General features: G+C 39.4%; 1 protein-coding gene across 1 annotated transcript; it reads right to left on the bottom strand.

Moving 5' to 3' along the window:
* Positions 1-26,675, bottom strand: DHRS7 (dehydrogenase/reductase 7). The gene is made up of 7 exons (XM_072629382.1): positions 26,233-26,675; positions 18,260-18,412; positions 16,754-16,860; positions 15,160-15,399; positions 9,419-9,541; positions 8,373-8,588; positions 1-206 (listed from the first exon to the last, which is right to left on the bottom strand). The coding sequence occupies exons 1-7, from the start codon at positions 26,363-26,365 to the stop codon at positions 159-161; spliced, it is 1,020 nt and encodes a 339-aa protein (XP_072485483.1). The 5' UTR covers positions 26,366-26,675; the 3' UTR covers positions 1-158.
* Positions 26,676-26,817: the final 142 nt, after the last annotated feature.

A 26,817-nucleotide genomic window follows, 5' to 3' on the forward strand; every position in this document is an offset into this window, starting at 1 on the left:
AAGTGTTTAAGATCTTTATTGAAGATAAGGTTTAAGATCTTTATTGAAGTATTTATGATTTCTTTTATGAATCAAGTTATAGATATATAAACTACATTTAAAGCATTTCATTTTTCCATCTCTTCAATTACAGTGGGAAGAAAAATGCCAGTATTTTTTCACTTTGATTTTTTCTCCAATCGTTTGAAATAAGAGACATCAGCATCCTGAAACACAAAGATAGTTACATTAGACAACAGTAATCATTCCACATTTTTCTTACTTCTGTTAATGATGGAGACATTTTGGGGTTAATCCTACAAGTTTTGTAGGGTGCTTAGGGCCAAACTCTGCTTTATTGCTGTCACTGGAATGTTGGGAAGAGAAAGAAAGCCTTGTAAACATTTCATTAAGTTAAAGCCAAGCTCTTCAGCATCCACTCCAAAGATAATATGTTCCATAGCCTAGACTTATTTAACAACAATTTTAAAAAAAGAAGAGAAAGGGGGCTTTCTTAAGAAGTAGAACTACTGAAGTATAAAAGATGTACATCTTCAATTATGTGATGGATATTATCAGACCTTGAACTCTGGCTTTGGGTTGTAGCAAATCTGGATTTTCCTGTAACTGCAGCTCTCTATCAATGGATAAACCTACCTCAGGGGCCCCAAGACAAAGATTACAGTATTACATTCATTCTTTCTGTAATGTCTACCAGCATTGTCTCTAGACTTTCCCTTCCTCCTCATGGGACAGGAACCTCAGAGACTTTTGTAACTTCATTGTAATAAAACATTCTTTTTACTGTTATAAACATCACTTAAAGGATTGTGTTCAGTTTGTACAATTTTCGGGATAAAGACTCAAATTTGAATGATAAGCACACATCAAAACCTTAGACTTTAGGCAAAATGTTAATCACCCGATAATTTGTTGTAAAATTCTAATCTAACCAGTCATACAATCAACTGTGTTATTATATTAAGAACAGTTGGCATCTGCTTATCCCTCTTTTAAAAACTGGTTTTCTCCATTTCTGGACTAGGACATTATCTGCTATGATTTGCCAGAGTAAATTACAAAGGAAATGTTTAACCATTTACAGGACAGATATATTTGAGAAGAGACGAAGGGCAGATTAGTTTGCAATTTGTTTGATTTCAATCTAATTTTGATTGTGGAAAACCATAATAAAAGAGAAAGAAAAAAGGGGCAACTAGGTAGCACTGGGCAGAGCACTGGCTTTAGAGTCAGAAAGAATGGAGTTCAAATCTAGCTTCAGACACTTGACACTTAGTAGTTGTGTGACCCTGGGCAAGTCATTTAACCCTATTGCCTTGCCTCCCTCCCAAAAAAGGATAATAAAAAATCATGAACAAATAAATTTCTAATAGAATTTGTAAGTTAGCAGAAACACTACATTCACAAAGTGGACCATGTTTTTACTTCCACTCCCCCATTCAAGGTAAATATTCATAAGAACACTGTATGTAGATAAACTCTTCCAATCCTAAGGGATGGACCTCAAGAGAGACACAAAATTTAAAGCAATACATTTTGAGCCTTTACATTTTTCTCTTTATAGGCTGTTTTAATAGATTCTTGTCAATTCATTTATTATGTACCTACTATATGCTAAGGTACTCTGCTAAGACTGTGAATACAATAAGGCAAAATAAGGGAAATCCTCATCCTCAAAAAGCTCACAATTTCATAGGTTCTTCACTACCATTGTTGTCCTTCTCTGGAATCTCTCCAATTTATTGATGACCTTTCTACCATGAGGTGCCCAGAAGTGAACACAATACTCAAAGTGTTATCTGACTTGGGCAAAGTCCAGGGGACTATCCCCTCCCTAATCCTGGATGCTTCACCTCTCAGTGCAGTCTAAGATTTCATTACTTGTGATAATGCATTGCGCTCAAATTGAGCTTACAATTCATACCACACCCACATCTCTCTCAGATGAACCAATGTCTCTACTTCTCAAATTGTGTTCTTGTAAAGTTGGTTTCCCATTTTTTTAAATGCAACTGTAAGACATTATTAAACCTCTTCTTGGTACATTCAACACAATGTTCTAGCCTATCAAGGCGAGAACCAACGTGAACTGTGTCTTCTCATCTTAAAAACCCCTTGAAATCCCTTTACCCCTCCTCCCTTACACTCCAGTCTCTAATAATGAGATAGCCCTTCTCCTCACTAAGGCTAATTCCCCTCCTTCCAACAGATTGCCCTCTGAATCATCTCCTTTCTCTAATCTAAAACCTGTTATTTCCCTGCTGCATATAGATATGTCCAAGCCTCTCCTCTCCTCAGAAAGCATTTGTTATACCCTACTGATGGGGTTCAGACTCTGGGAACTTCCTTGAATTCTCCGCGAGTCTCCCCACTTAACCAGGCTTTTCATACTCAAATCTGTGGCCATTGTCTGTTACCTCTTGATTGCCCCACCTGTTTCTCACCCAGGTGCTCCATAGTCCGAAGTCCCCCGATTGCCTCCAGCTGTTTCCAGCCTTTGATCCATCTTGGATTCCCTCTTTGAACTTCTTCTCAGGACCCTCCCTAGACCCCTTCTCCCAACACTCTAGACCACCAGACCACCCACCGCCCCCCGCCCCGCCCCCCATCCCTCCTGTAGTCTTTTCTGTATTTAGTCCCATCTCTCCTCCATGAAGGCACTCAGATGAAATCTAGCTCAGACTCTGTCTAGCTGGGATTCTATCTGGCCCACTTGTGAATACAAGTGTCACAAATGCTCAGGCTCCTTGAGAACCAATCTTTAATAAACTTTATTTTCTTTGGCTTTAAGAAGGCTTGAGTCGAATTCATTCGAGCACAACCCGGACTGTCGGTATTTTGGGGTCCCCCAGCACCCCTAAACCTCATCACTACCACTCCCTCAAACTTCAATTGTTTTAGCTTTTCCCCCCTTCTCAGCCAAACTCCTAGAAAAAGCCCTTACTATTTTCTCTACTTCTTCTCCTCTCTTAGTAGCTCTACTTCAGCCCTCCCTCCCTCAAATCAAAGTCACCTCATCATCCCCCTAATGTCATGGTCCTCTCGGAGAATGAAGGACATACACAAAAACCAGCTCTACTTGCCCTCCTTTCACTTACTAGTTTAGGTCTTTCTTGATTCTGATCTATCCTCCACACAGTTGCCAAAGTGACTTTCCCTAAGCACAGGTCTGAGCATGTCACTTTTCTAAATCAATAAACTGCAGTGACTCCCTATTGCTTCAGGGCAACTAGGTGATGAACAGTGCTGGGCCTGGAGTCAGGAAGATTCATCTTCATGAGTTCAAATCTGGCCTCAAATATTTTGCAGCTGTGTGACCCTAGGCAAGTCACTTAATCTCGTTTGCCTCAGTTTTCTCATCCATAAAATGAGCTAGAGAAGGAAATGGCAAACCATTCCAGTATCTTTGCTAAGAAAACCATAAATTGAGTTGCAAAGGTACTAAACAACAGCAACCTATTGCTTCTAGGGCCAAATATTAATTCCTCTGTTCTGTCTTTACCCTAACCTTAACTTTCCAGACTCATCATTTATTACTCTCCTCACAATCTACAGTCTCACCATACAATCCTTACTGTTCAGTGAGTTTGGGCTGCCTTGGCCCCCATGACTAGAATGCATTCCCTCCTCTCCTCTGCCTCTTGGAATCTCCTACTTCACTCAAGATGCAGCCCAAGCACTCCTTCTAGCCTCTTCTAACTGCCCCCCCCCAACTACTAATGTTTCCCTTCTGTAAACTACCATTTTCTTTGTATTTATCACTTATATATACACATGTACACTTAAATGTATCTCTTATAAGTACATGTGTATTTATATGTGCATTTATCACTTATATGTACTTCTATATACATATCACTTCTATGTACATTTTTGTCTTTTGTCACATACATATGTATGTCGATATATGTAGATATTACAAGTGTACACACATATTCACATACATATGTGCATGAATATATTCACACACATAGAGAAATAATGAGCAATAATATCTAGTCAAACATATGCACGTGAATATGTGTTAATACATTCATACACATACAAGTGAAGGTAAGTGGTGAGTATATATTCCCATATGTAATGTGCACATTTATGCATAGATATGCATGTAATTAATAGACGCATTATTCTCTTTATTAATTAGTGACATATAAATTATTAGTATATCATTATATGTTATATATATTATAATTATATATAATATAATTAGTGACAATAAATATATTGCTAAGTATAAACACACATGTCTTTCAGGACTCTAGGAAGCAGTTCATCTGGGTTTGGTGTCTTAGACTCATTAAGGGCAGCTAGATGCTTTCCTGCCATCTCCCCTTGGGTGTTTTTGTTCTATCTTTTTCCAGCCCAAAGGTCATTGGCAGAAGAAACAGAAGCAAAGGACAGTTGAACAACAATGCCTTCCTTCATCTGTTTCTGCTTTCCCATCCCCCACCCAAGCAGTCCTACTACACCTCCTTCAACTGCCCTATTTTCTCCAATACAGTTAAAAGCAGTCTCGAATCCCCTCTCATATCTGTCCCAAACCCCACTTTGATGGTTTTGTCAGCTTTTTCTCTCCAGCATCAGCTCGTTCAGGAATTTTTTCACTCCTAAGACTGCTTTTAAAGGAAAAGTGTCACACTTCTTACTCATATTACATCATCTGTTCTTCCTTCCATTTTTTGTATATATCATTTTAAAATATCAGTTGGTTGATGTGTTTATTTTCTGTACAACCACAGAAGGTGCTTAAGACAACTTCCCAGTTTGCACCTCGTCAGAGTTGTTTCTCTTTATATCTTCACAATAAAGACTCCTGCTCCCTCCTCTCCTGACTTCCCCTGTGATAATGAAAGTTAGTGTTGTTATTCAGTTGTTTGCATTCTGTCTAACTCTTCATGATTCCATTTGGGATTTTCTTGGCAAAGATACTGGAATAGTTTGCTGTTTCCTTCTCCAGCTCATTTCACAGTTGAGGAAACTGAGGAAAATAGGGTTAAAAGACTTGCCCAAGGTCACACACCTGTGTGTGAAAGACCTTCTAATTTCCTGTTTCAAGTCTCTCTCCCACTCCAGTCTACCCTCCGCACAGCAGCCAAAGTGATTTTCCTAAATGTTAGGTTTGATCACATCACTCTCTTACTCATTAACTTCCAGTGCTCCCCATTACTTTTGGGATCAACTATAAACTCCTCTGTTTAGCATCTTTACATCTTTGCATCCTGGCCCCTTCCCATATTTCTGTTCTCCTTACTCATCACTCCCCTCCACACATTCTATATTCCATTCAAACGAATCTCATTGCTATTCCTCACACATGATGGTCTATCTCACATCTCTAAGCCTTTGCACTGGTTGTCTCTCCCTCACTGCTCCCCTCCCCCACCCCACCAATGCCAGGAGTGTTCTATATCTCTTCTTCCTAGAATTCCAGGTTCCCTTCAAGACCAGGCTCCAGGGAAATTTTTTCGATGAAATCTTTTCTGGTCCCTCTACATACTAGTGTTGCCTCTAAGGAGTGCAACATCTGCTTTTTTCTTTGTATTAGCTCAGGGCTATGTACACATCAGGTGCTTAATAAATGCTAGCTGATTCTTTCATTAACTGATTTATTTAGTTCTATAATTTTTGTTGAAGAGTCAGATACAACTGAACAACAAGACCCCATTTGAGGTTTTCTTGGCAAAGGTACTGAAATGCTTTGCCATTTCCTTCTCCAGCTCATTTTACAGAGGAGAAACTGAGGCAAACAGGGTTAAGTGACTTACCTAGGGTCCCACAACTAGCAAAGTGTCTGAGGCCAGATTTGAACTCAAGAAGATGAGTCTTCTTGACTCCAGGTAGAGAGCTCTATCCACTGCACTCTATCTCCTGAGCTACCTACTATATCTTTTTACTACTGCATCTGACTTTGCTATTTACTACCTGTGTGGCTTTGGCCAAATAACACTCTGGAATTTATTTCGCTTTGTCTGTAAAATGGAGGAATTAGACTAGATAACCAGCTCTAAGTTCTTGAGTCTGTGATCAGTCTACATACAAAGCTCCATGTACTTCAGACCTTGGTCCAAAATTGCTATACTAATGTTCCTCCCCTTTGAAAATGTATTGTGAACAGTTTAAGTGATTTGTTTCATGTTAGGATATCAGACACACACACAGACACACTGTTAAAATCTAAAATGAAACAACACCGCTAGTGAGAAAAGCACTTGACCAGGAGTCAAGGAGTCTTGGGTTCTGGTCTCTATTTTAACATTCTACAATTCTGTGCTTATAAGTGAGGTCTGAGGAAAGTCAGTGCACAGATCACAGAGAATGTCTGTAAAATTATCAAACTAACATAGCCTATTAGTGTGGAAAAGCCTTATTTAGAGCATTGTTTTTTCTTAACCTTATAATGCTATTTCCTATGTTACTGTAATAATAGCTCATATTTGCAAACCTCTTAGTTTACAAAGTGCTCTACATACTAAGAAGTATTTCATCTTTTCCTCACAACAGTTCTGTGAGAAACAGGCATCAGCCTCATTGTATAGAACTGAAGTTCCAAGAGTTTATGTGACTTAGACTTCAACATTTTAGCACAGTGCCTAGCACACAGTAAGCAGTTAATAAATGTCTACTGACTAACTGACTTGCCCATAATAACACAACTGGTTAACTGTCAGAGGCAGTATTCAAACTCAGGTTTCTCTTCACTCACAATGCTCTTTTCATGTTGCCTCTCAATCAATTTACTCTCAGTTCCACTGCTATGTTCATAATATCCTCAGGCATGCTTAGTCAGCTCTCCCCTTAACTGCTACAAAATCAGGCTGCAGAACAGAGAGTCCCTGGCAATCCCTGTACAACTTGCTTTGGTATGCCTGGCCTCCTTATTTGCAGATACAGTACAGGACTAAGGAATTCATGGCACCATAACATTTACAGGTGGAAGACCTCTTAAAAGTCTAGGCCAAGCCCATGATTTTAAAGATGTGGATGCTGAGGTGTAATGAGGGGAATGATGTGCTTGGTAAGTCCACAATGTTTTTAAATGCCACAATCAAGAATTAACCCAGGTCTACTGATTCCTAATCTAATAGGGAAGAGAACAGGAGGGAAGGTAGTGGAGAAGAGTAGTGATTAAATTGACTAATAAATTGAGTAATTTCTTCTCCTTCCTTTACAGACAAAAGAGATCTTAAGAGATCATCGCTCTCATTTTAGATGTACTGAAATCAGAAAAGTCAGTTTGGGCCACATTAAGTCCATTAATAGTGCACAGATAGGAGTATAGTACACAGAGAAAGAAGGTTGACTTAGGAATGAGCTCCACTTGGTAAAAGTCCATAATGTCTAGGGCTGGGAAGAGTTTGTAATGAGTCAAACTAAAAGTATGTAAAGATATTTTACGATTTTCTAGCATGTTATCCATGTATACCCCACATCAGGTGACCTGAACAATACTCTTTTACAGAAATATCAGATTTGACCCAATCATTCAGCCAATCACCCATTTATATAGCATGATTGCTAGGCAAGGAATAGCCCTCATGACATCACACTGCCTAAGAATCTTTCTGCTGTGCCACCCTGACAATGCTGCTGCTGCCACTGGAATTCCTGCCCTGGGACTATACTATCCTGGTTGGGGAGAGGTTAGTACACTGAGCTAGCCTAGGCCCCTGGCTGTGCTTTACTCTAGCCATCTTCCTGCTGTACCTCTCCATACACCCCCATCCCAACTATCCTCTACATTTTCACATTATCTTCTGAGCACAGAAAGCAACACTGTTTCTGAAGAGCATGTCAATTGACTACCCTACAGCTCTATACCATTCCTGTGATTTTCTAGTTAAGAAAGTCCTTCCCTAGCCATCGTTCCCCTATACCTGTGCTCTCCCCTATCAGAATAGCCCTAGCACTTGGCACAGTGTGCTTTTCACTTAACAAATGTTTTTGACTTGTTCATTAAAGCAATCAATTAATATTAGGCAGCAAATATATAACCAATGTTGTGTTAATTTTTAAAAAACATATGCATACAAGCATATAGAGTACACACATATATGCATATGTATGTATTTGTAAGCATACGCTTTTTGATATGATTTCATTACTGTTGGGAATTTCGAACAAGGAAATGTGTCCTACCAATGTAACTAGTCTTAGAGAATTGCCTGAGAGGTTAAATTACATGTTCAGGTCACCAAGTAAGTATGTGTCAGACTGAGAACTTGAACTCAGGAGATGGACAGGCAGCTGGACAGACAGACAGACAGGTAGATTCAGATAGACAGATTGATTTGAAAATAATAAAACATGAGAACCAACAAATTCTTTGTATTCTACTGCAAAGCTATAGAAAAAAATACATAAGATCATACCAGTCCACTCTTAAAATTTTCAATTCTTCTGAGTCCCACCTTGCTTGTTACCCACCAGGCCCAGGTTGGGGCATACTGCCAGATATAGCAGAAAAACAACTGTGGGTGTTCAGAAATCCAGGCTTCTTTTAGATCATTGGCCATGGAGACCAACATCAACCGAACACAGCGACTGGTTGACATCTTATACAGCTGATTTCCAGGGTTCTCTACTTTCTAGATAATTGAAAAAAATTCCAGTGCTGAAAACAGTCATCCAAGATTGCTTGTTTATTAAGTTCTATATATTGAAGACAGGCTATTTAGTTTCTCAATCATATATAATAAATTTTTCTGATATAGAAGACTGTAACTGAGCAAAACTGAAATGGGTGACAATTCAATAGAAAAAGCACACACACACACACACACACACACACACAATGCTCCTAGAATAGAAACACATTTAAATGTGCTCCCTTTCAATGGATCATTAAAAATAACTGATATTTGGGAATAATTAAAATTAACTTTCTGGGGAAACATTAGCTTAACCCAAGTAAGTCAAGGGAATTTCTTGTAATTTAACAGATGTCTACCTCAAAGAATTTACTTAGATGCCCATAACTTAAGTTCTCATGAAGAAACTTGTGCTTCATCTCACCATCATTAGTGCATTGGTCTGAATATAGGCTGCCCTTAGATGAGAGGGGTTGAGAAAGCAAGAAAAACATTCATGGAAAAAGTTTTCTTTGGTTTAGTTTACAAATTTACCTCAGAGCTAAAATTAAGTGATTAGGTTTCATTTCTATTAATGTATGAGGAGATATCAGATTATACCTCTTGATTGCCTTACAGCTCAGGATAAGACAAAGGAATGAGCCAAAAGAGCTAAAGTATGTGTGGAGCGTAGCATCTCTAGTCCTGATTACATGAACAAGGCTGGGTTGGAGTCACAAAATACTCAAAAGTATATTTATTTAACCTATTAAAACTTCTAATCTACATACATTAAGATAGCAATGACACCTATAAAATTCATATTTTTCCAAATGCAAAATTCTTACCTTTGAGACTTCTTCAGTAAAGGCATTTTGCACAATGTTTGACTGTACAGGTCCAGGACAAATGTTCATAATTGTTATCTCTGGATACATTGCAAGTTCACCTCGGAGGCTATTAAAAAACCCCTAACAGATCACCCCCAAAAGATGTTTTTGTTATTAAACATAGACATAAGAATTAGTGTTTTTAATTATTCATGAATTATCATCCCATCATAATTCTTTTACCATAATTTGCTCTTTGGATAATGATATGTAAGAAAGTTTCACCTTTTAAAAGCAGAATAGGACTTATTTGTAATAGACCTCAGGATATCTAGTTCCAGTTGTGAACAGATGGAGGAATTCTTTTAACAACATTCTCAAAAGGGAGGCATCCAGCCTCAGAATGGGCACAAGTAGCTCATGAATCTCATGAGACAGACAGCACATTCCATTTTCAGACAACTCTAACTTTTAAGAAGTTCTGCCTCCCTATAAATTCTACCCATTGGTTCTAATACTGCTTCCTGGAGATAAGCAGAGTAAGTCTAAGTCTCTTTCACATAACAGCCCTTCAAATAACTGAATCAATCAATAAGTGCTTATTAAGCACTTAATAATCATACATAATAATTAATTAATAGTACCTACTGTGCTAGACACAGGATTCAAACACAAAATGAGATACTGGCTGTCCTAAAGGCATACACAACCAATAGTACCTGGGGAAACAACTCCAACATACTGAGATGTGTAAAAAATAGATGCAAGCCAAGGGGGAGGGGGAGAGAAAAGACATCAATAGCTGGGGGTGGGGGGAATCAGGAAAGGCTTCCTATAGAAAATGGTGCTTGAAATCTTTAACAGAGGCATCTATATTTAATTCTAGAGGTAACAGGGAGCCACTTGGATTTACTGAGGAGGAGAGTGACATGGTCAAACCTGTGCTTTAGGAAAATCATTTTGGTGGCTGGGTGGAGAATAGTTTGAATATGTTGGCTTAGTGCAGGGGTGGGGAATCTGTGGCCTTGAGGTCACATGTGGCCTCCAACTTCAGTCTGGATTCAGTCTACGGGCCACACCTGAGGACCTAGAGGGCCACATGTGGTCTTGAGGCTGCAGGTTCCCCATCCCTGGCTTAGTGGCAATGAATAGTTAAGGATAACGCCAAGTTTGGAAGCCTATGAGGATAGAAGGATACTGATACCCCTAACAGATATAGGTAAGATTGTTAGAGAAGTGGGTTTGTTATGATCCAGTACTCAAACTCTGTGGGAGTTTTGATACATTCCAGTTCAAAATATCCAACAGTTCGTGGTATGAGACTAGAGCTCAGGAGCCTAGGGTCAGATAGCCAGGAATCTGGGAATCTCCCTGGCAGAAACAATCACTGAAACCATGCAACAATGAGGTCACTGAAAACAAAGAAAAGAAAGTGATCATGTCTTCCTCTAGACTGTCTATCCCTCAAGGTAAACATTTCTAGTTCCTCTAATTATTCTTATACAACTTTAAATCCCTTCAGCACACCCTTCTTTGGACACACTCCAGCTGCTCGATGTTCCTCTGAGTGTCAGGTGTGGCCATGTGTTATGCACTCATTCAGTCAGAAAATAGCTCATGAACCCACCATGACACAGGGAACACTTGCAGTGAATGTGAATAGCCACAAAGAACTGTACTTATAATTGCTGGACTCTTATTTTCTTAAACTAAGGTACTGTTGTATCTATTGTGTATAAAATATGAGAAGGAAATACTGCTCAGTAGAAACCAGCACTGTGACAGAGGTAACTCTTCTACTTCCCTTCTTCATGTAGCCAATGAGATTTAGCCTCAGCAAATGTTTCATCCAGGTTTTTAGTGGGAAGATTACTAGTTTTAAAAATAAATCAACTGATGGTTTGCTTAATCCATTTTATAAATCTTACTGAAACCCAAATAGACTTAAAGATAATGTTATTTGGTTGCAAAACTGTGTGGATTGGGAAGAGAATCTTCTCTTGTCTGTGTTGACCCTCCCAGCCCTACCCCAACCCCACCATCTATTATGAAATGCTTCATCATGAACATTCAAAATATTACAGATGATCCCTAAAGCCCCAATGGGAAGGCCAAAAGGTGTATTTGCTCCATTCTCTGCAGTATATTTATAGTTTAACAAGTTATTGCAAACACACTTGTTCTTTACACTTTAGCAAGTCATTCAGTTAGCCCACTGAGACTGGAAGATGGTCAGGAGGCAAGGGCTAGGTTGGGGCACCTGAATGAGACCACCGTAAATAAACAGCAAGCCTTTTGTATAGAAGCAGTATTGATATATCTGCTCAAATATTCTTCAGTCATCTCCTTAATGGCAGTATACCATGGCACAATGAAAGCTAGATTTGGGGTCAGAGTACCTGGAGTCAGATTTTGCCTTTGCCACTTGTGAAACCTTAAGTAAATCACTCTTTGGATCTCTATTTTCTTACCTATAAAATGACAGTTTTATTAAATGATCTTCAAGATTCAGACCAGCTTGAAATCAGTGACCCTAAGTTAATTTTCTTACCCCTTCCATCAATTTTGAAGAAGAAAATGCAAGATGTTTTTCCTTTCCAAATAATTTCTTCCCTGCTAGCAGCCCCTGCTAATTGGAACAATCCTGAACTTCCATGGTCAAAGGAATAACTACAACTTAATCACATTGTTAACCCCTTAGTTATGTAGCTCTGACATTAAAATTATCTCCAGGGTTGTTGCTTCCTGTTTCTCATGTTCAGAGTAGGGAGTGGGAAGGAGGAAACTGAGAATTCATTTTGATAATGATTGTCTACAAGGAACATCCTTATTTGCAATTGTTGAGAGGAAGGCACCCTGTTCTGATGGCACTCCTGAATCCAGTATATATTTGGACAGGAATATATTTGAAGGGGTATCTCTTGGTGTTTCAATTGAGGGGGTATAATGGCAATCAAATTGGGATCTTGTGCTGTTTTGTTTTTTTTTTTTTACTAAAAGTGCCTCTGATTTAATAATGTGATTGAGGAGCATCTTTCCCACCCATTGAAGGGTCTGAAGCTTGATTAGGGGTGTTATTTTGTAACAGGGTGCCAAGTACCTTTTGTTTTTCTCTATTGAGGCACTGGGGTCAGAGGCTTATGCCCTCTGGCTCTAAAAAGTGTATAAATACTATGGGGGTGAGGTTTTCTTGGGGCTTACTGACTAAAAGTCTTTCTTTGACCACATGGGGATTCTGAGAAGTCTCTAAGGAGTCCCCTGGCTTTGAGAAACCAGATCTCTGGTAGTTATGGTCAGACAGTTGTCTGTTGAATTATGGTCAGACATTTTAGAGGCATTTCTGTTGACTTTTAATTTCTCTGTATTTTCTTTGAAGTTTGGGGTGCTGACTCCCCTGAACTAGGTGAATGATGTATGTGCTTGGTTAAAAGATTGATACATGTGTTTGATTAAAACAATTGTTAACCCCTCAAAAGTTGCCTCTCCTTTTATGAATGCAAATCTAGGAACCTGTGATAGCAGGGCCCCCTGTGTATGTTGGAGTGCTTACTGTAACAGGGGATTGGACAGGAAGGTGTCTTCTAGCTCTAAGTTCTATGATACTAGGATCTGTGTACCTTTCCTTAAGAAGGAGGGAAGTGAACAGGTGATATATTGTTTTCTGTTCCTTGCCACTACCTAAAAGGCAGGAAAAAAATCTGGGGGGAATGAAGGTAATATCTAGAAATACTATCTGTACTTGATATGTCAAGACTATTTGTTGGAATGTTAAACAACCTACCCATAGTACTATTAATGTCAATTAATATCATTGCCGTTGGAAGTTCTGGTTAATTGAAGATCAACTATGCTGCCTCTCAGAAGGAAATTATGCAGCAACCTCTAGGACTGATACTGTCAGCATACCCAGCAAAGTTAAGTGTAATCCTGAATGAAAAAAACTGGATATTTAATGAATCACCAGACTTTGAGGATTTTGTTGCAAAAAAAGCCTGAACTCAATAGAAAATCTGACATACAAGATCCAAGAGAAAGATAAGGTACACATCAAAAACTCATTACAAGGGACTCAATAAGGGATAGGCTGTTTACTTTTTATATGAGGAAATGTAAAATGTATGTCTAAGGTTGTTATTAGTAATTAGGTAGTCTGAAAGAAAGATTGGGATGGACCTGAGTATGATGTGATTTTTAAAAAAATTTAAAAAGACAAGTTTAAAGAAAAGGTAAAAAGAGTAATTATTCTGTACAAATCAGGTATGAGAGAAAGAAGTGACATAGAAAAATTAGATAAGGGATTAGGGCTGGTAGATCTAGAACCCTAGTTACACTGGGAATGGGGTAAAGAAGAAATAATACATGTATATCTCTAAGAGTATAAAAATTTTCTAAATTCAGAAAGAAAGAAAAACCTAAGGAGCAGGGAGGGTGGAGAGGATAAGGGAGGCAATTTTAGAAGGAACCCTATTCATATCAGATCTGTTTCAAAGAAAGAACAACACATTTAGAAAGGAATAAAATTCTCCTAAATTTGTAAAGAAATAAGAGGAGGAGGGAATAGGATAAGGGGAGCGGGTAGTACAGAAGGCATTTAGATTAACGGGAATGAAAGGATAAGGGAGGGATCTTTGGAGGGGGTGTAAGTTAAGTAATAGGAGGGCAAGGTAGTGGGTAGAAGTAAAGTAGAGGAGTCAAAAGGGATGGTAAATAAGAGATATGCACAAACAGAAAACAAAGATCAGAAGCAGCATTGATTAGGAAAAAAAGCAGGGGTACTCATCAGGATCCCAGCTAAAGTTAAAGCTAAACTAGATTTAATCAAACAAGAAAAATAGGGAAACTATACTACTATATCAGTCATATTAGTCAATATTGTTTTAGAGTATTTAAAATAACTAGACAGTGTGAGGTAGGAATAGTGCTGTTGTGTAGGAAATGATGAGTGCTGGATTTAGAAAAATTCAGAAAGACTTGTCCTTATGAAGGAGGATGTTATCTGCCCTCAGAGAAACAGGACACATAACCATAGTATGGTCTTACACAGATGCATACGAATGTATATGTGGGCAAATGAGTATAATTATAGATATCTAAGTATATATGTGTGTGTGTATAAAAGTAGGTAATATGTTTGTGTGTATGTGTGTATATATATATGTGCATGTGTATATATATGTATGGGTGAATATATCTATGTATATATATATACATGTACATATGTCTGCACTTCATTGTAGACTTCTTGGGGGAAGGGAGAAGAAAGGGGGAGAAAAGAATAAAGTAAAAGTGCACAGCAGAGAAGAAAAGAAAATTACAAAAGCAAAGATGGACAGCTCTTAACATAACACTTAGTATTTATTATTTAAGCTTTCTCGACATGGAAATTTATTGCTGTATATTTTGAATTCTCTCTCATGCTCTGCTATGCACATGGCAATGTTTTTTTTCTTATTTTGTCTTTAAATTCATTATATTTTCTATTTTCTTTTTCTCCTGTATTTACATTTAAAACACATCAACAAAAATTATAATTAATTTTATGTATATATATATATACGTAAAATTATGAAATGTCACACCTGCATTTAAACTTTTTACAATAACACTAAACACAGATATGGAACTATCTTTTCCAAACCACCAATCTGGACATGTTTCATTGAGTCACTGGTCAGCAGGGAGAGGAAATGTGGGGCACAATATACTGGGGAGAGTTCTGAATATAGAATGTTACTTAATTTCAATAAAAACCAACTTACGTGAAGAGCATGTTTGCTAGCGGCATATCCTGAGCCAAGAGGGACTCCTGCAAGGCCCACTATACTGGACACTGTAACAATCTTCCCTTGCTTCCTTTCAATCATGTGAGGCAAAACGCATTTCGTTAAGGAGATAGTGCCAAGAAAGTTAATTTCCATTAGCTCTTTATAGACATCCAGGTTTGTTTCCACAAACAAAGAACGTTGAGACCTTCCACCATTGTTTACCAGAATGTCAATCTTGGGCAAAATAAATAAATAAATAAAGTCCAAGTGATCATATTATTAATTGAAATAATTTTTCATTGGAAAATTACTGTACTGAAATATTAGGTAAGGCATCACAGTTCTAGAGAGAAGAACAACACAAGTCAACAACTCAGAAACTGAAACTGAGAGGCAAAATCATTATTTCAGTCCCTAATCTATTGCCTCTTTCTATAAATCACTTATAGATAATTGGTGGCAAACTTGATAGAGGCCTGGACCTGGAATGAGGAAGACCTGAGTTCAAATCCAGTTTCTGACCCATACTAGCTCTGCAACAATGTCTCTCAGCATCAGTTTCCATAAAATTGGTACCTACCTCCCAAGGTGGTTGGGAGGATAAAGTGAGATAATATTTATAAAGTTCATTGCAAACCTATAAATTCTAGCTATTATTATTATCATGAAAACTTTTTGAATGAAAGGCCCACTGCTCTAAAACTGGCAAAGGGTAATCAATAAATTAATTAATATTCATTTTTCTTATAAATTATTTCTCTAAACTGTATGCATCATGACATACCTTTTTTAAAGAAAGCATACCTGGGTAACAATAAGTCAGCTCTTCCTGCTATACCTTACACCCAGTTCTATTGACAGTTTAAAAAAAAAATTGCTGGCAAAATAATCCCTCCCAGGATGGTATCCCATCTATCTCTCTGCCTTGTATCACGCATTCTTGCCTGGGGCTCTTTCTTTACCACATGACTCTTATGTCTGATTATGGAGCACTCACAATTTCTACAGTACAAAGTTGACAACATTTTCATTCATGTTTCAGAAATAAGGGATTCCGAAATATACTGAAGCAGACACCTAACTCACTGACTCTCTCTTGTAGGTTACAGTTACATACATATATACATTCATATATTTATACATATACACATATACATGCATACATATGTATATGTGTATGTATGTATTGTATGTGTATATATATATATATATATATATATATATATATATATATATATATATTTCCCCCCAATTAAAGGCTAAAAGAATTTTTAAATATATTTTTTAAAGTTTAGAGTTCCAAATTCTATCCCTTCTGCCCTCCCTTCCCTCCACTATCCCTAAAATTGTAAACAATATAGGTTTCACATGTTCAATCACTTAAAACATTTCTATGTTTTTGTACAAGCAGAGTCAAGTTGTTAAAAAATGAAAGAAAGAAAAAAAAGGAAAAAGAAAGAATGAAAGTGAAAACTAGCATGCTTCAATCTCTATTCAGAAAATAGCACCCTGTTCCTATAAAGGCAGAAAGCAGTTGCAGTTACTTTTAAAACCAAAACAATGTCAACCAACTCAAAACACAACTTACTTGACCAAAATGTTGAAGAACTCTTTCTGTTGCTGCTTCATGAGAACTTCTGTCAGTCAAATCAAGGGGTAAAACAAGAATATCCTTTTCTTTCAAGTTGCTAATTTCTAAATGAAGAGGTTGACACATGGACATGAATGACTGCCAGCTCACTGCTTGGTCACATTCTCATTTGCATTAAACACAACCGTCTTCCCACCACGAAAAAAATGTACATCGCTAGAGTAGAGTTTTCCTTCAGTTTCTAAAAGAGGTGTCAGATATGGACAATTTGGAATGCTAGAGGATACAGGATATCTTCTTAGGAAGATATTTTGGTTGGATTATCAAAAAGTGGGCTATGTCATTTCTATGGGCAGAAGTCCAGCAACAGGAACAGAAGGGATCAGGCTGAAGTGCATATTCTATTATAAAGTCAGAAGAAAGACCAAATCAGATTTAAGACAACCCATTGGGAAGCACAAAAGGACTGTATGTATTTGCTATTTATTTAACATTAGCAAGATGTCAAAATCAATTGTTCAGAGAATATAATTTGTTGAGGTATTTGTTAGGAATTATGTCCAAATAAACTGTAGCAATGAGTTTTTTCAAGGAAAGAGATAACAGCCAAATGACCCACATGGACTCAAAGAATATAACATATTGCAAAAAGGGAGGGGGCATAATTCAAAGGATGTAGGTGTGTTTCAGCTTGGTATCTGTTAAAGTTAGGCTCATTCCCTACAATGTGCTCTTAAATGCACATTTCAGCCACAAGAGAGCCATGGGAACTTGCCAAGGGAAAAGAGCTAGCCTGAGAGTTCTGAATTTCAGAGGGAGGACTCACTGAATACAATTTGGTTCTTTCTGTCTTATCCCCAAAACCACACTATGTTTGCAGATGGAAAAGAAACTTTTCTAACAAAAATTCAAAATTCTCAGGGTTTGGGGGTTGAATTTTTAATAATAACTATTAGGTAGGATACTAGAGATTACTTCTAAATGACACACCAAAAAAAAAAAAAACAACTGAGCCTGATTGTCATATTTGTGACACCACCTTAAGTGTTATTAGAATTATTTCTTACTGTTATTACTGTTATAATTATCTATCCCCTGCACTATCTCTTTATTTTGTAGAGCAGGAATTCTAGGAGGGGCAAGTGCCTAAGAAAGAACCAAAGGGAATGGTATGAAAATTCTCAGTAAAAAGGAATGAATTATGGCTCAGGTTGGGGAAAGGGGAGGATCAAGAAAGACTTTATGCAAGTGTACAAAATGTAATCCAGGTACTGGTGATGATGTCAGCAAGATGACATCACAGAAGGGCTGGAACACAGAGCACATGGGTGAGTGAGGGGTGGGGTGGCAGAGATAGACATTTGGATCCAAGCACTCAAATTAGAGACAAGAGACCCCCCCCCCCAAAAAAAAGTTCTACCCAAATTCATATAATTGTATCTGAGTTTAGAGTTTCAAGAAGATTTATGCATGTAAAAGAAGTGCATTCGCAATTCTACTTACCAAGACATTTATTTTTCACCCTTTCTAGTTCATTTACTTTTCTTGATGACAGCACAAGGGATGCTCCCAATTTAGACAACTGGTAGACAAGCTCCTCACCAATTCCACTTGAGGCTCCTGTCACCCAAATTACCATATCAGATAACTCCCATTCTGTTCAAAACAAAATGGGAAAAACAGAGCACATTGGTTATACCAACACACAAATGAATAATAAATCCTATCCTTTCCTCCCAAAAATAACTTTAACACAAAATACAAGGATATCACTTGTAGGAAAAACATGAGAATAAAGTCTTCAGGGAAATCTCAGAATATTATTGATAACTTCTGAGAGAGTAGTTTGAGTGGAGTGATGAGGTTGAAAGCCAAAATAGAAAACCAGAAGAGAGAAGTGGAGGCAATGACTATGAACACTTTTGGATGAAGTAATAAGAAAGCTGTAGGATAGTAACATAAGGGTAAGGTTAGTCACAAGATGGTTTTGCTTAAAAAGGGGAAAACCTAGGCACCTTTATTTGCAAAGGAGAATCCAACAGAGATTACAGATGTGTGTGTTCATCCTTCGTTGCTGAAGAAGACCATGTCATCAGAGAAATTAGGATACGACTAGCACTTGACTATGTTTTGAGTGAGGGAGGGCTGTGCAGGTGACCAGCTGCATTTCTCCTGCAGAGCCATCTGAATCCAGTGACCAGATATTCATCAGGATGACTGGAGATGACCCAGGATGTGGCAATCAGGGTTAAGTGACTTGCCCAAGGTCACAGAGCTAGTGAGTGTCAAGTGTCTGAGGTGAGATTTGTACTCAGTTCCTGCTGACTCCTACACTGGTACTCTATCCACTGTTCCACCTAGCTGCCCCAAAGAGATTGAAGATACACAAAAAAGAAGGGATAACAGTAAGATCTAGCTTCAAGAAGAGACAGGTGGGGATGAGATCAAAGGGCACAAGTAGAGGGTTCAGCCATACCAAGGAGAAAGATCACATCTTGGTCAGAGACTAAAGCAAAAAAGGACAGAACTGGAGCATGAGGTTGAGGATTTTAAGATTTAGGATGAGGATGGAAAGGATGACTTCCTGATAAAGTAGAAAATAGGATCCTTTGCTGAGAAGGACTGGGGAGAAGGAGGTGATATAAGAAGAAGCTTAAAAGAGAAACAAGAATTTCTTTTCAATTTATTTTTTTTAAGTTTGGAGCAACAGATGTGGAGAGTGTGGTAGTCAATTAGGGAAAATAAAAAGACTGCTATGGAAGAGACTTCTGGGAGCCAAGATGGGAAGGTAAGCACTAAATTGCTGTAGTTCTCCCATATTCACCTCCAAATGACCAACCAATCATAAAATAGTGCCCCAGAACAAATGCTGGAACAGCAGAACCAGTACCAAGATGGGGTGGAGCAGTCTTCTTTTTGAATTACAAAATTTTATTCATTTATTTGCATGAAATATTTGCAAGGAGATTACAGAAATATATTAAAAAGCTCATACACTATGAACAGGCTGAATTTATGTCAGGAATGTAGGACTGGTTCAATATTAGGAAATCTACAAGGCAAAAAAAAAATCATTGCTCTCCAGGACCTCACAATCTAATATACAAATAACTGTACACAAATATGATATATCCAGAATAAAATAGGGATAATCACAGAGGGAAGGTATGAGCATTCACAAGGCTAAGGAAAGATTTCTTTTAGATGGTGTAATTTCAAATGAGGACCTGAAAAAAGCAGGGAAGTCATAAGGTAGAGATGAGGAGGGAAAGAATTCTAAGCATGGAGAACAGTCAATAAAAGCTGTAGTTGGGGGATGGCAGGAATAACAAGGAAGTAAGTGTCATTGGATTGCAGAGAATGTGGAAGCACATGGGATAGAAGAAATCTAGCAAGTTTGGAGAATTCTAGGTTATGAAGACTTTTTAAAGCCACTCACAGGATCTGAGGAGGAGTGGGGGTCACATGGTCTGACCTATACCTTAAGAAGATAAACAGGGTGGTGGCAAAAATCAAAGGAGAGAAGGGGGTATATATGGAAGATATAATGAAGGTAGAATTGACAGGCCTTGGCAATAGATTTGGATCTGGGGGAAGCATGAGAGAGGGAGGAGTTACCTAGGTGACTGAGAGGATAGTGGTACCTTCAAGAGTAATATCAAAGTAAGGGAAGAGGAAAATCTTTGAGATAAAAGATGAATTCAGTTTTAGATATTTTAAGTTGAACATCCATCTCACTATCAACCTGCAGAGACAGTGCAAGATGCATGTATTGCAAGACATTTTTGTGATGCTTCATACTTACACAGCATGTAACATCCATAGTCTCATTTAGTCATCATAAAACTCTGGGCAGAGGTAATCTCCCACTGTGGAATATAAGCTCCCTGAGAACAGAGATTGTTTCAGCTTTTGTTTTTGCTGTCCCAGCACCTTGAGAGGTGGTGAGTTCCTCCTCCTTGGAGGTCTTCAAGTAGAGGCTGGAAGACTACTTGTTGAGTATGTTATCATAGGGATTCCTTTCAAAGATGGACTGAACTAAATGGTCATTGAAGATGCTCCTATTTTCAAATTCTTTGCTTCTTCTACATGCCTCCCAGTGTGTGCTGGTTCCTTCTCACCCAGGCCACTCTCCTCAGCACAGATGGGTCTGGCATTCCTCAGCAGCAGAGGTTCCCTCAGTCTTCCCTGGCTCAGATGCCCTACTCTTCTCACTATGAGGGTGGGGGTAAAAGTTCTGGCAGCAAGGTCCCAGGTGACCTCCCAATTCAACTATCCCCAGTGCTTAACACTTATTCTGGAGCAGTCTTTTAGCTTGGGAGACTTGGAGGATTGGCAAGAAAGATCCAGCTCACTCAAGTAACAGGAGAGCACATTCCAGGGCAGGAAGAGTCTCAGTAAGCCAGTCACCAAGTCCCACGAGTAAGCAAACTCGTGTGACAGCCTGAGCCCCAGTGTGATGGAGCAAGCAAATGCTGACACCAGGATACCTGCATGCCTCAGCACAGCCAGAGGAACTGGCAGACTACAGCTCCAAGAACTACCACATACTTCAGCAGAGCCCCTGGCCAGCAGGTGTTCTGTAGTAGCTGGATCTTCAAGTACTTCAGGTTTGTCTTGGGCTGGTATCTTATAGCAACTAGACTTCCATTTGTTTTTGTGCAGTTCCAGGCAAGCAGGTGTCCTCTAGCAGTCCAACCTCCACATGCTTCAGTGGAGCCCCAGAGAAATGCAGAAAAATTCCACTGGGTCTCAGCACATGCTAGACACCATTATGACCCCAGCTCAGCACCAGAACCCTGTACCCTCCAGCAGCACTAGCAATCTCTGCCCCACCCCTGGACCACAGCACATGAGGATCCCCCATGGGCCTCAGGTCAAGATCAGCACAGCACCAGGTAAACAGCTAGGGCCTCCTGTTAGTAGTGCAAGAAACTCGAGAAAGTTTCTACATTGGGAGCAGAGCACAAATTTAAAAGAAAGGAAAAAGGTCAAAAAAGGAAGGGATAAACAGAAAACAACAACAACAAAAAGAAGCTGACCATAGAAAGTTATTATGGTGACAGGAAAGACCAAGGCACAAACTCAGAAAAGGACAACAATGTCAAAAAACCTATGGGTAAAACCTAAAAGAAAAATGGGAAGATGTCTCAAGCCCAGAAAAAACTCATAGAAGGGCTCAAAAAAGAGCTTAAAAATCACATGAGAACTAGAAGCAAAATGCGAAAGAGAAATGAGAGTGAGGCAATAAAAGAGTCAACAGCTTGGAAAACTGATTAAAAAGTAGAATTGACCAGAGAGAAAAGGAGATACTAACATTCCCTGAAGAAAACAGTTCTTTAAAGACTGCAATCAACCAAATGGAAAATCAAGTACAAAAACTAAATGAGGAAAACAACACTTTAAAAATTAGAACTGGGCAAGTGGGGGCCAATGACTCTATAAGATGTCATGTATCAATCAAATTCAAGAGTCAAAAAATGGAAGAAGATATAAACTACCTCATGGGAAAAACAACTGAGCTGGAAAACAGATCCAGGAAAGACAATATCAGAATCATTAGGCTACCTGAAAGCCATAATCCAAAGGATGAGCTGGACAACATCTTTCAAGACATTATCAAGGAAAAATTGCCCTGATATCCCAGAAGCAGAGGGCAGAACAGACACTGAAAGAATCCACTGATCACCTCAGGAAAGAGATTCCAAAATAAAAATCACAAGGAACATTCTAGCCAAATTTCAGTACTATCAGATCAAGGAAAAAAATACTGTAAGTGGCCAGAAAGAAACAATTTAAATAAGTAACAATCAGGATGACAGCTGCAACATTAAAGCATCTGAGGTCATAAAACATGATGTTCCAGAGGGCAAAGGAGCTAGGATTACCACCAAGAGTCACTTACCCGGCAAAATTTAGCATAACATATCAAGGGAAAAAATGGTAGTCAACAAAATAGAAGGATTTCAAGGCTTCATAAGGAGAAGACCAGAACGAAGCCAAAACTCTGACCTCTAATATCAAGACCCAAGAGAAGGATAAACAGGTAAAGACAGAAAAAAAAAACCAGAAGGGATTCAGTAGAGCTTAATGGTTTACATCCCCACATGGGAAAATGATACTTGTAATTTAAAAATTGTGTCACTAACAGTACAGATAGAAGGAATAAACAGTGTATAAGGTGTGGGTATAAGGTGTATTTGAGGGAATGACATTAAAAGGGATAAGAAAGATGGTAAAATGGGTGCAGAAAGGAGAGGAAGAATGGGGTAAATTGTCTCACATGAAGAAATGAGAAAGACCTACTTCAAGAAATTATCAAGGAAAATTGCACTGACGTCCTACAACCCTTTGCACTGATCACCTCAGGAAAAAGATCCCAAAATAAAAATCACAAGGAACATTATAGCCAAATTTCAGTACTGTCAGATCAAGGAAAAAATACTGTAAGTGGCCAGAAAGATGGTGAAGGGGAAGATCGGGAGGTGGGGTGGTGGTGATAAGCATACTTTGAACCTTAGTCTCAGCAGTATTGGCTCAAATATGGAGAGAATGATACACACAATCAGATGAATATAGAAATCTATCTTACCTACTAGGGAAGTAGGAGGGGAAGAGATTAAATAAAGGGAAATGTGGTGGGGTGAGGATTGATACAAGAGAGGGTACATCAGGGAAGGTGGTAGACAGAAGCAAAACATTGGTGATGTGGGAAAAAGTGAAAGGAGATAAAGGACAAACAGGAGGAAGAATAAGATGGAAGGAAATACACAGGTAGTCATCATAACTATAAACGTGAATGAGATGAACTCTCCCATAAAACAGAAGCAAATAGCAGAATGGATCAAAAACCGGTATCCTACAATATGTTGCTTACAAGAAACACACTTGAAGCTCAGGGACAAGCACAGCATAAAGGAAAACCTGGAAAGATTTGTAGGAAGTGATGCAAAGTGAAATGAGGGGAACCAGGAAAACTGTACACAGCATCAGCAACATCACATGATGATCAACTATGAATGACTTAGCTTTTCTCAGTAACCCAATGATACAAGACCCAGAGAAGGACTCATGAAGGAAAATGCTATCCATATCCAGACAAAGAACTGATGGACTCTGAATGCAAATTGAAGCATTTTTTTTCACTTATTTTATTCTTTCTCATAGTTTTTTTTTCCTTTGATCTTTCTTCTTCCACAACCATCATAAATACGGAAATATGTTTTACATGAGAGCATCTGTATAAACTGTATCAAATGTCTACCATTTTCAGAAGAGGGAAGGGGATGAAGGAAGGGAGAAAAATTTGGAATTCAAAATCTTGTCAAAACAAATACTAAAAACTTCTGATTTGTAATTGCGGGAAAAAATAAAATACTATTTAAAGCAAAAAAAAAAAAAAAAAAAAAGGACTGCTATACAACAGTAAGGGCCCTGCTAAGATTAGATAACCAACTTGTAGCCTAGTAGGCATCATTGTGTGGCTCACTCCCACAGCATTCAACAGCACAAATACATCAGTGGAGAAGGGGTTGGTGGCAGTAACCCAGGGTAAAGTATGAGTCACGGATAAAACAAGGAGGCAAGGGATATGAGTGGTGGATAGCATTAGAGCTGAACTTGTTAACTGCAGAGTACTGTTTGTTTGAAACCACAGTAGCCTGGAGAGTTCCTGCACCTGGAGCAAATCATTAGGCCAGAGGAGGCCTAAATACTAGCCAAGGGCCTAACAGCAAGAGGGCAGGGGTCCCAGACTATGGTCCAGGTCAGATTCCTGAAGGTCAGACTTCTGGTGTCAGTGGGGGAGGGACTAAAGAGAGGGCATTTTCCTGAGTGGGGTCTGGTCCAAGGAAGGGAACTCTGTGGTAAAGAAGAGGTGAAGAGTTTGTGGCCATGGTCAGAGCACATTAGCATCATATTCCAGGGCTGTGGAGGGGGGAATTAGGAGGCTTCCAAATCCATGCCCTGAGCAGAACTGGTGCCAGAGAATCCTCTCACAGTGTGTCAATAGGAAAAACAGTCCCAGATCCCTCATGGTAATTCTTGAGGCAGCTGTTGCACTTCTGCTCCTCCCATGGGCATTCAGTTAACTCTTTCCCAACTCCTAACTTGCACCTGGCAGGGCAAAGAAAGCTAAAGGCTGATCCCCAATAGCCCAAATTTTGTCTGAAAAAGGCAAAGTTGCAGGGGGCTTTATCACCTCCTTCAGTCTGCGGATAATGCTCTGTCCTAGGTAGTCAGAAAGTTCATGTGAGAATTAAATGCAATGTGTGATGCAAAGCATTTTGGTACCATTCAAGTGCTATACAAACTAGGAGAAGTAAAATATTCACAGTTCAATCAGACAAATATAAAGACATTCTCTCCCAACAGCCCAATCCATTTACTCCTTCCAACACCTAAGACAGAGAAAAGCACAAAGAACCAGGGAAAATCCGTCATATTGATACATGACCCAGCAAAGGAACAAGCTCATATTCTGACATCTATTCCGTTTACCTAATGCTCCTAAGGTTGCCAGACATAAAAAGCAAAGGAAAGTTACCAGTGTAGTAACTTAAGGGGTTTAGAAAGGCTTTCAAAAAATGCTCTGTTATCTGTTATGCCATGAAATTCTACCTGCCTATTAAAATTCAAAGACCTTTGGGATAGATCATGCCAGTTTTTCCCACTTACTTGTAGCATGGGGGAACGAGCATGGAGTCAGTAGTCAGAGATCCTTGGTTCAAAACTAACCTATTACTTGTGGGATTTGGGGATTTGATCCTCAGAATGTATGTAAAAAGACAACTTTGTAGAACCCTAATGGGTGCTATAAGTGCTACGGAAACTAGCAAAAAGAATAAATAGCCTTTGTGTGTGCACTTTGTAAAGAGGATTCTTGAATCACTTTAAGTATAAAATTTATGCAAATTCCATCATGCTAGGGCAAGACCTACTAAGCATAAATGACTAACAACCCTCATCTTTCACAACTGAGATGTCTGATGACAGTACTATTTCCTTACGTAAACAAGAATGGGATGGGGAGCAGGGGGAAGGAACCAACTTGGAATTCACTGGGTGAAAGTATAAATTCCACCCTCCATCCACACAATGGGGGTTCTTCAGGACGAGCCTTCCCCACCTGGAAACTTTCCCCCTTCCGTATTTTCCAGGTACATACCAAGACAAGAGGCAGCGAGGCCTCCCCGAGAAAGTTCCTCCCTAGCCACTAATCTAGCTCCCCAAGTCGGATTTCTCAATCTGTCCTTCCCTTCAGAGAGGAGCTGAGCTCTGCACCGCCCTGCTTCTGGCCTGGTGAGGGAGAGCAGGGGGCTGGATCCACTCCGAGCTCTCCTCTAGGACTGAGGGATGCTTTTATCCCACACCAGAGGCGGTGGCCAGCTCACTCCCCAACTCCCCGGGAAGCCAGCGGCAGGCACCGCCATCTCCGTCTCACCCGACAGTCCCTAAGGCCCAGACGAGGTCCTCACCTGGCCGGCGTCCCTGCCATTCTGCCCACAGCAGCGTCAGGTCCCCATCTGCTCGCACGAAACGGATCAACTGCACCCCTAGGTATGCGAGCGCGCAGGCCAGCAGCAGGGACAAGAAGAGGTCCCAGCTCATGCTCGCTGCGCCCTGCTGAACTCCCAAAGACAAGGCAACCCCGGGGAGCCCTCTTCTCCTGGACAGCGACCTTCCTTTTTTCACCAGGGCTCAGTACAGGCGCTGCTCGAAAGGCCCTGCCACCATTCTCTGCCAGGGCAGGAATCTAAATATAAAGATTTCCTCCAGCCCCGCCCCCTGACCCTTGTTTGCAAATTGGCCCGCCCTCAACTCGCTCCTGCTGACTGAGAAAAAGGATTTCCATAACCCAGGGGACTTGTACATGAAGAATGGCGAGGGACTTTAGAAATCATTCAGTTCTACCCCCTCGTTTTACAGATGTGGCTACTGAATTCTAGAAAGGCGAAGTGATCTGTCCAAGTCAGACGCAGAACACAGTAGCAGTGAGATGAAGATGATAATTTGAAACTAATTTCTCTGACTCCAAATCAATACTCTGTCCATTCACCCTA

This window comes from Notamacropus eugenii, chromosome 1, assembly GCF_028372415.1.
Source record: "Notamacropus eugenii isolate mMacEug1 chromosome 1, mMacEug1.pri_v2, whole genome shotgun sequence".
In the NCBI taxonomy this organism is placed as follows: domain Eukaryota; kingdom Metazoa; phylum Chordata; class Mammalia; order Diprotodontia; family Macropodidae; genus Notamacropus; species Notamacropus eugenii.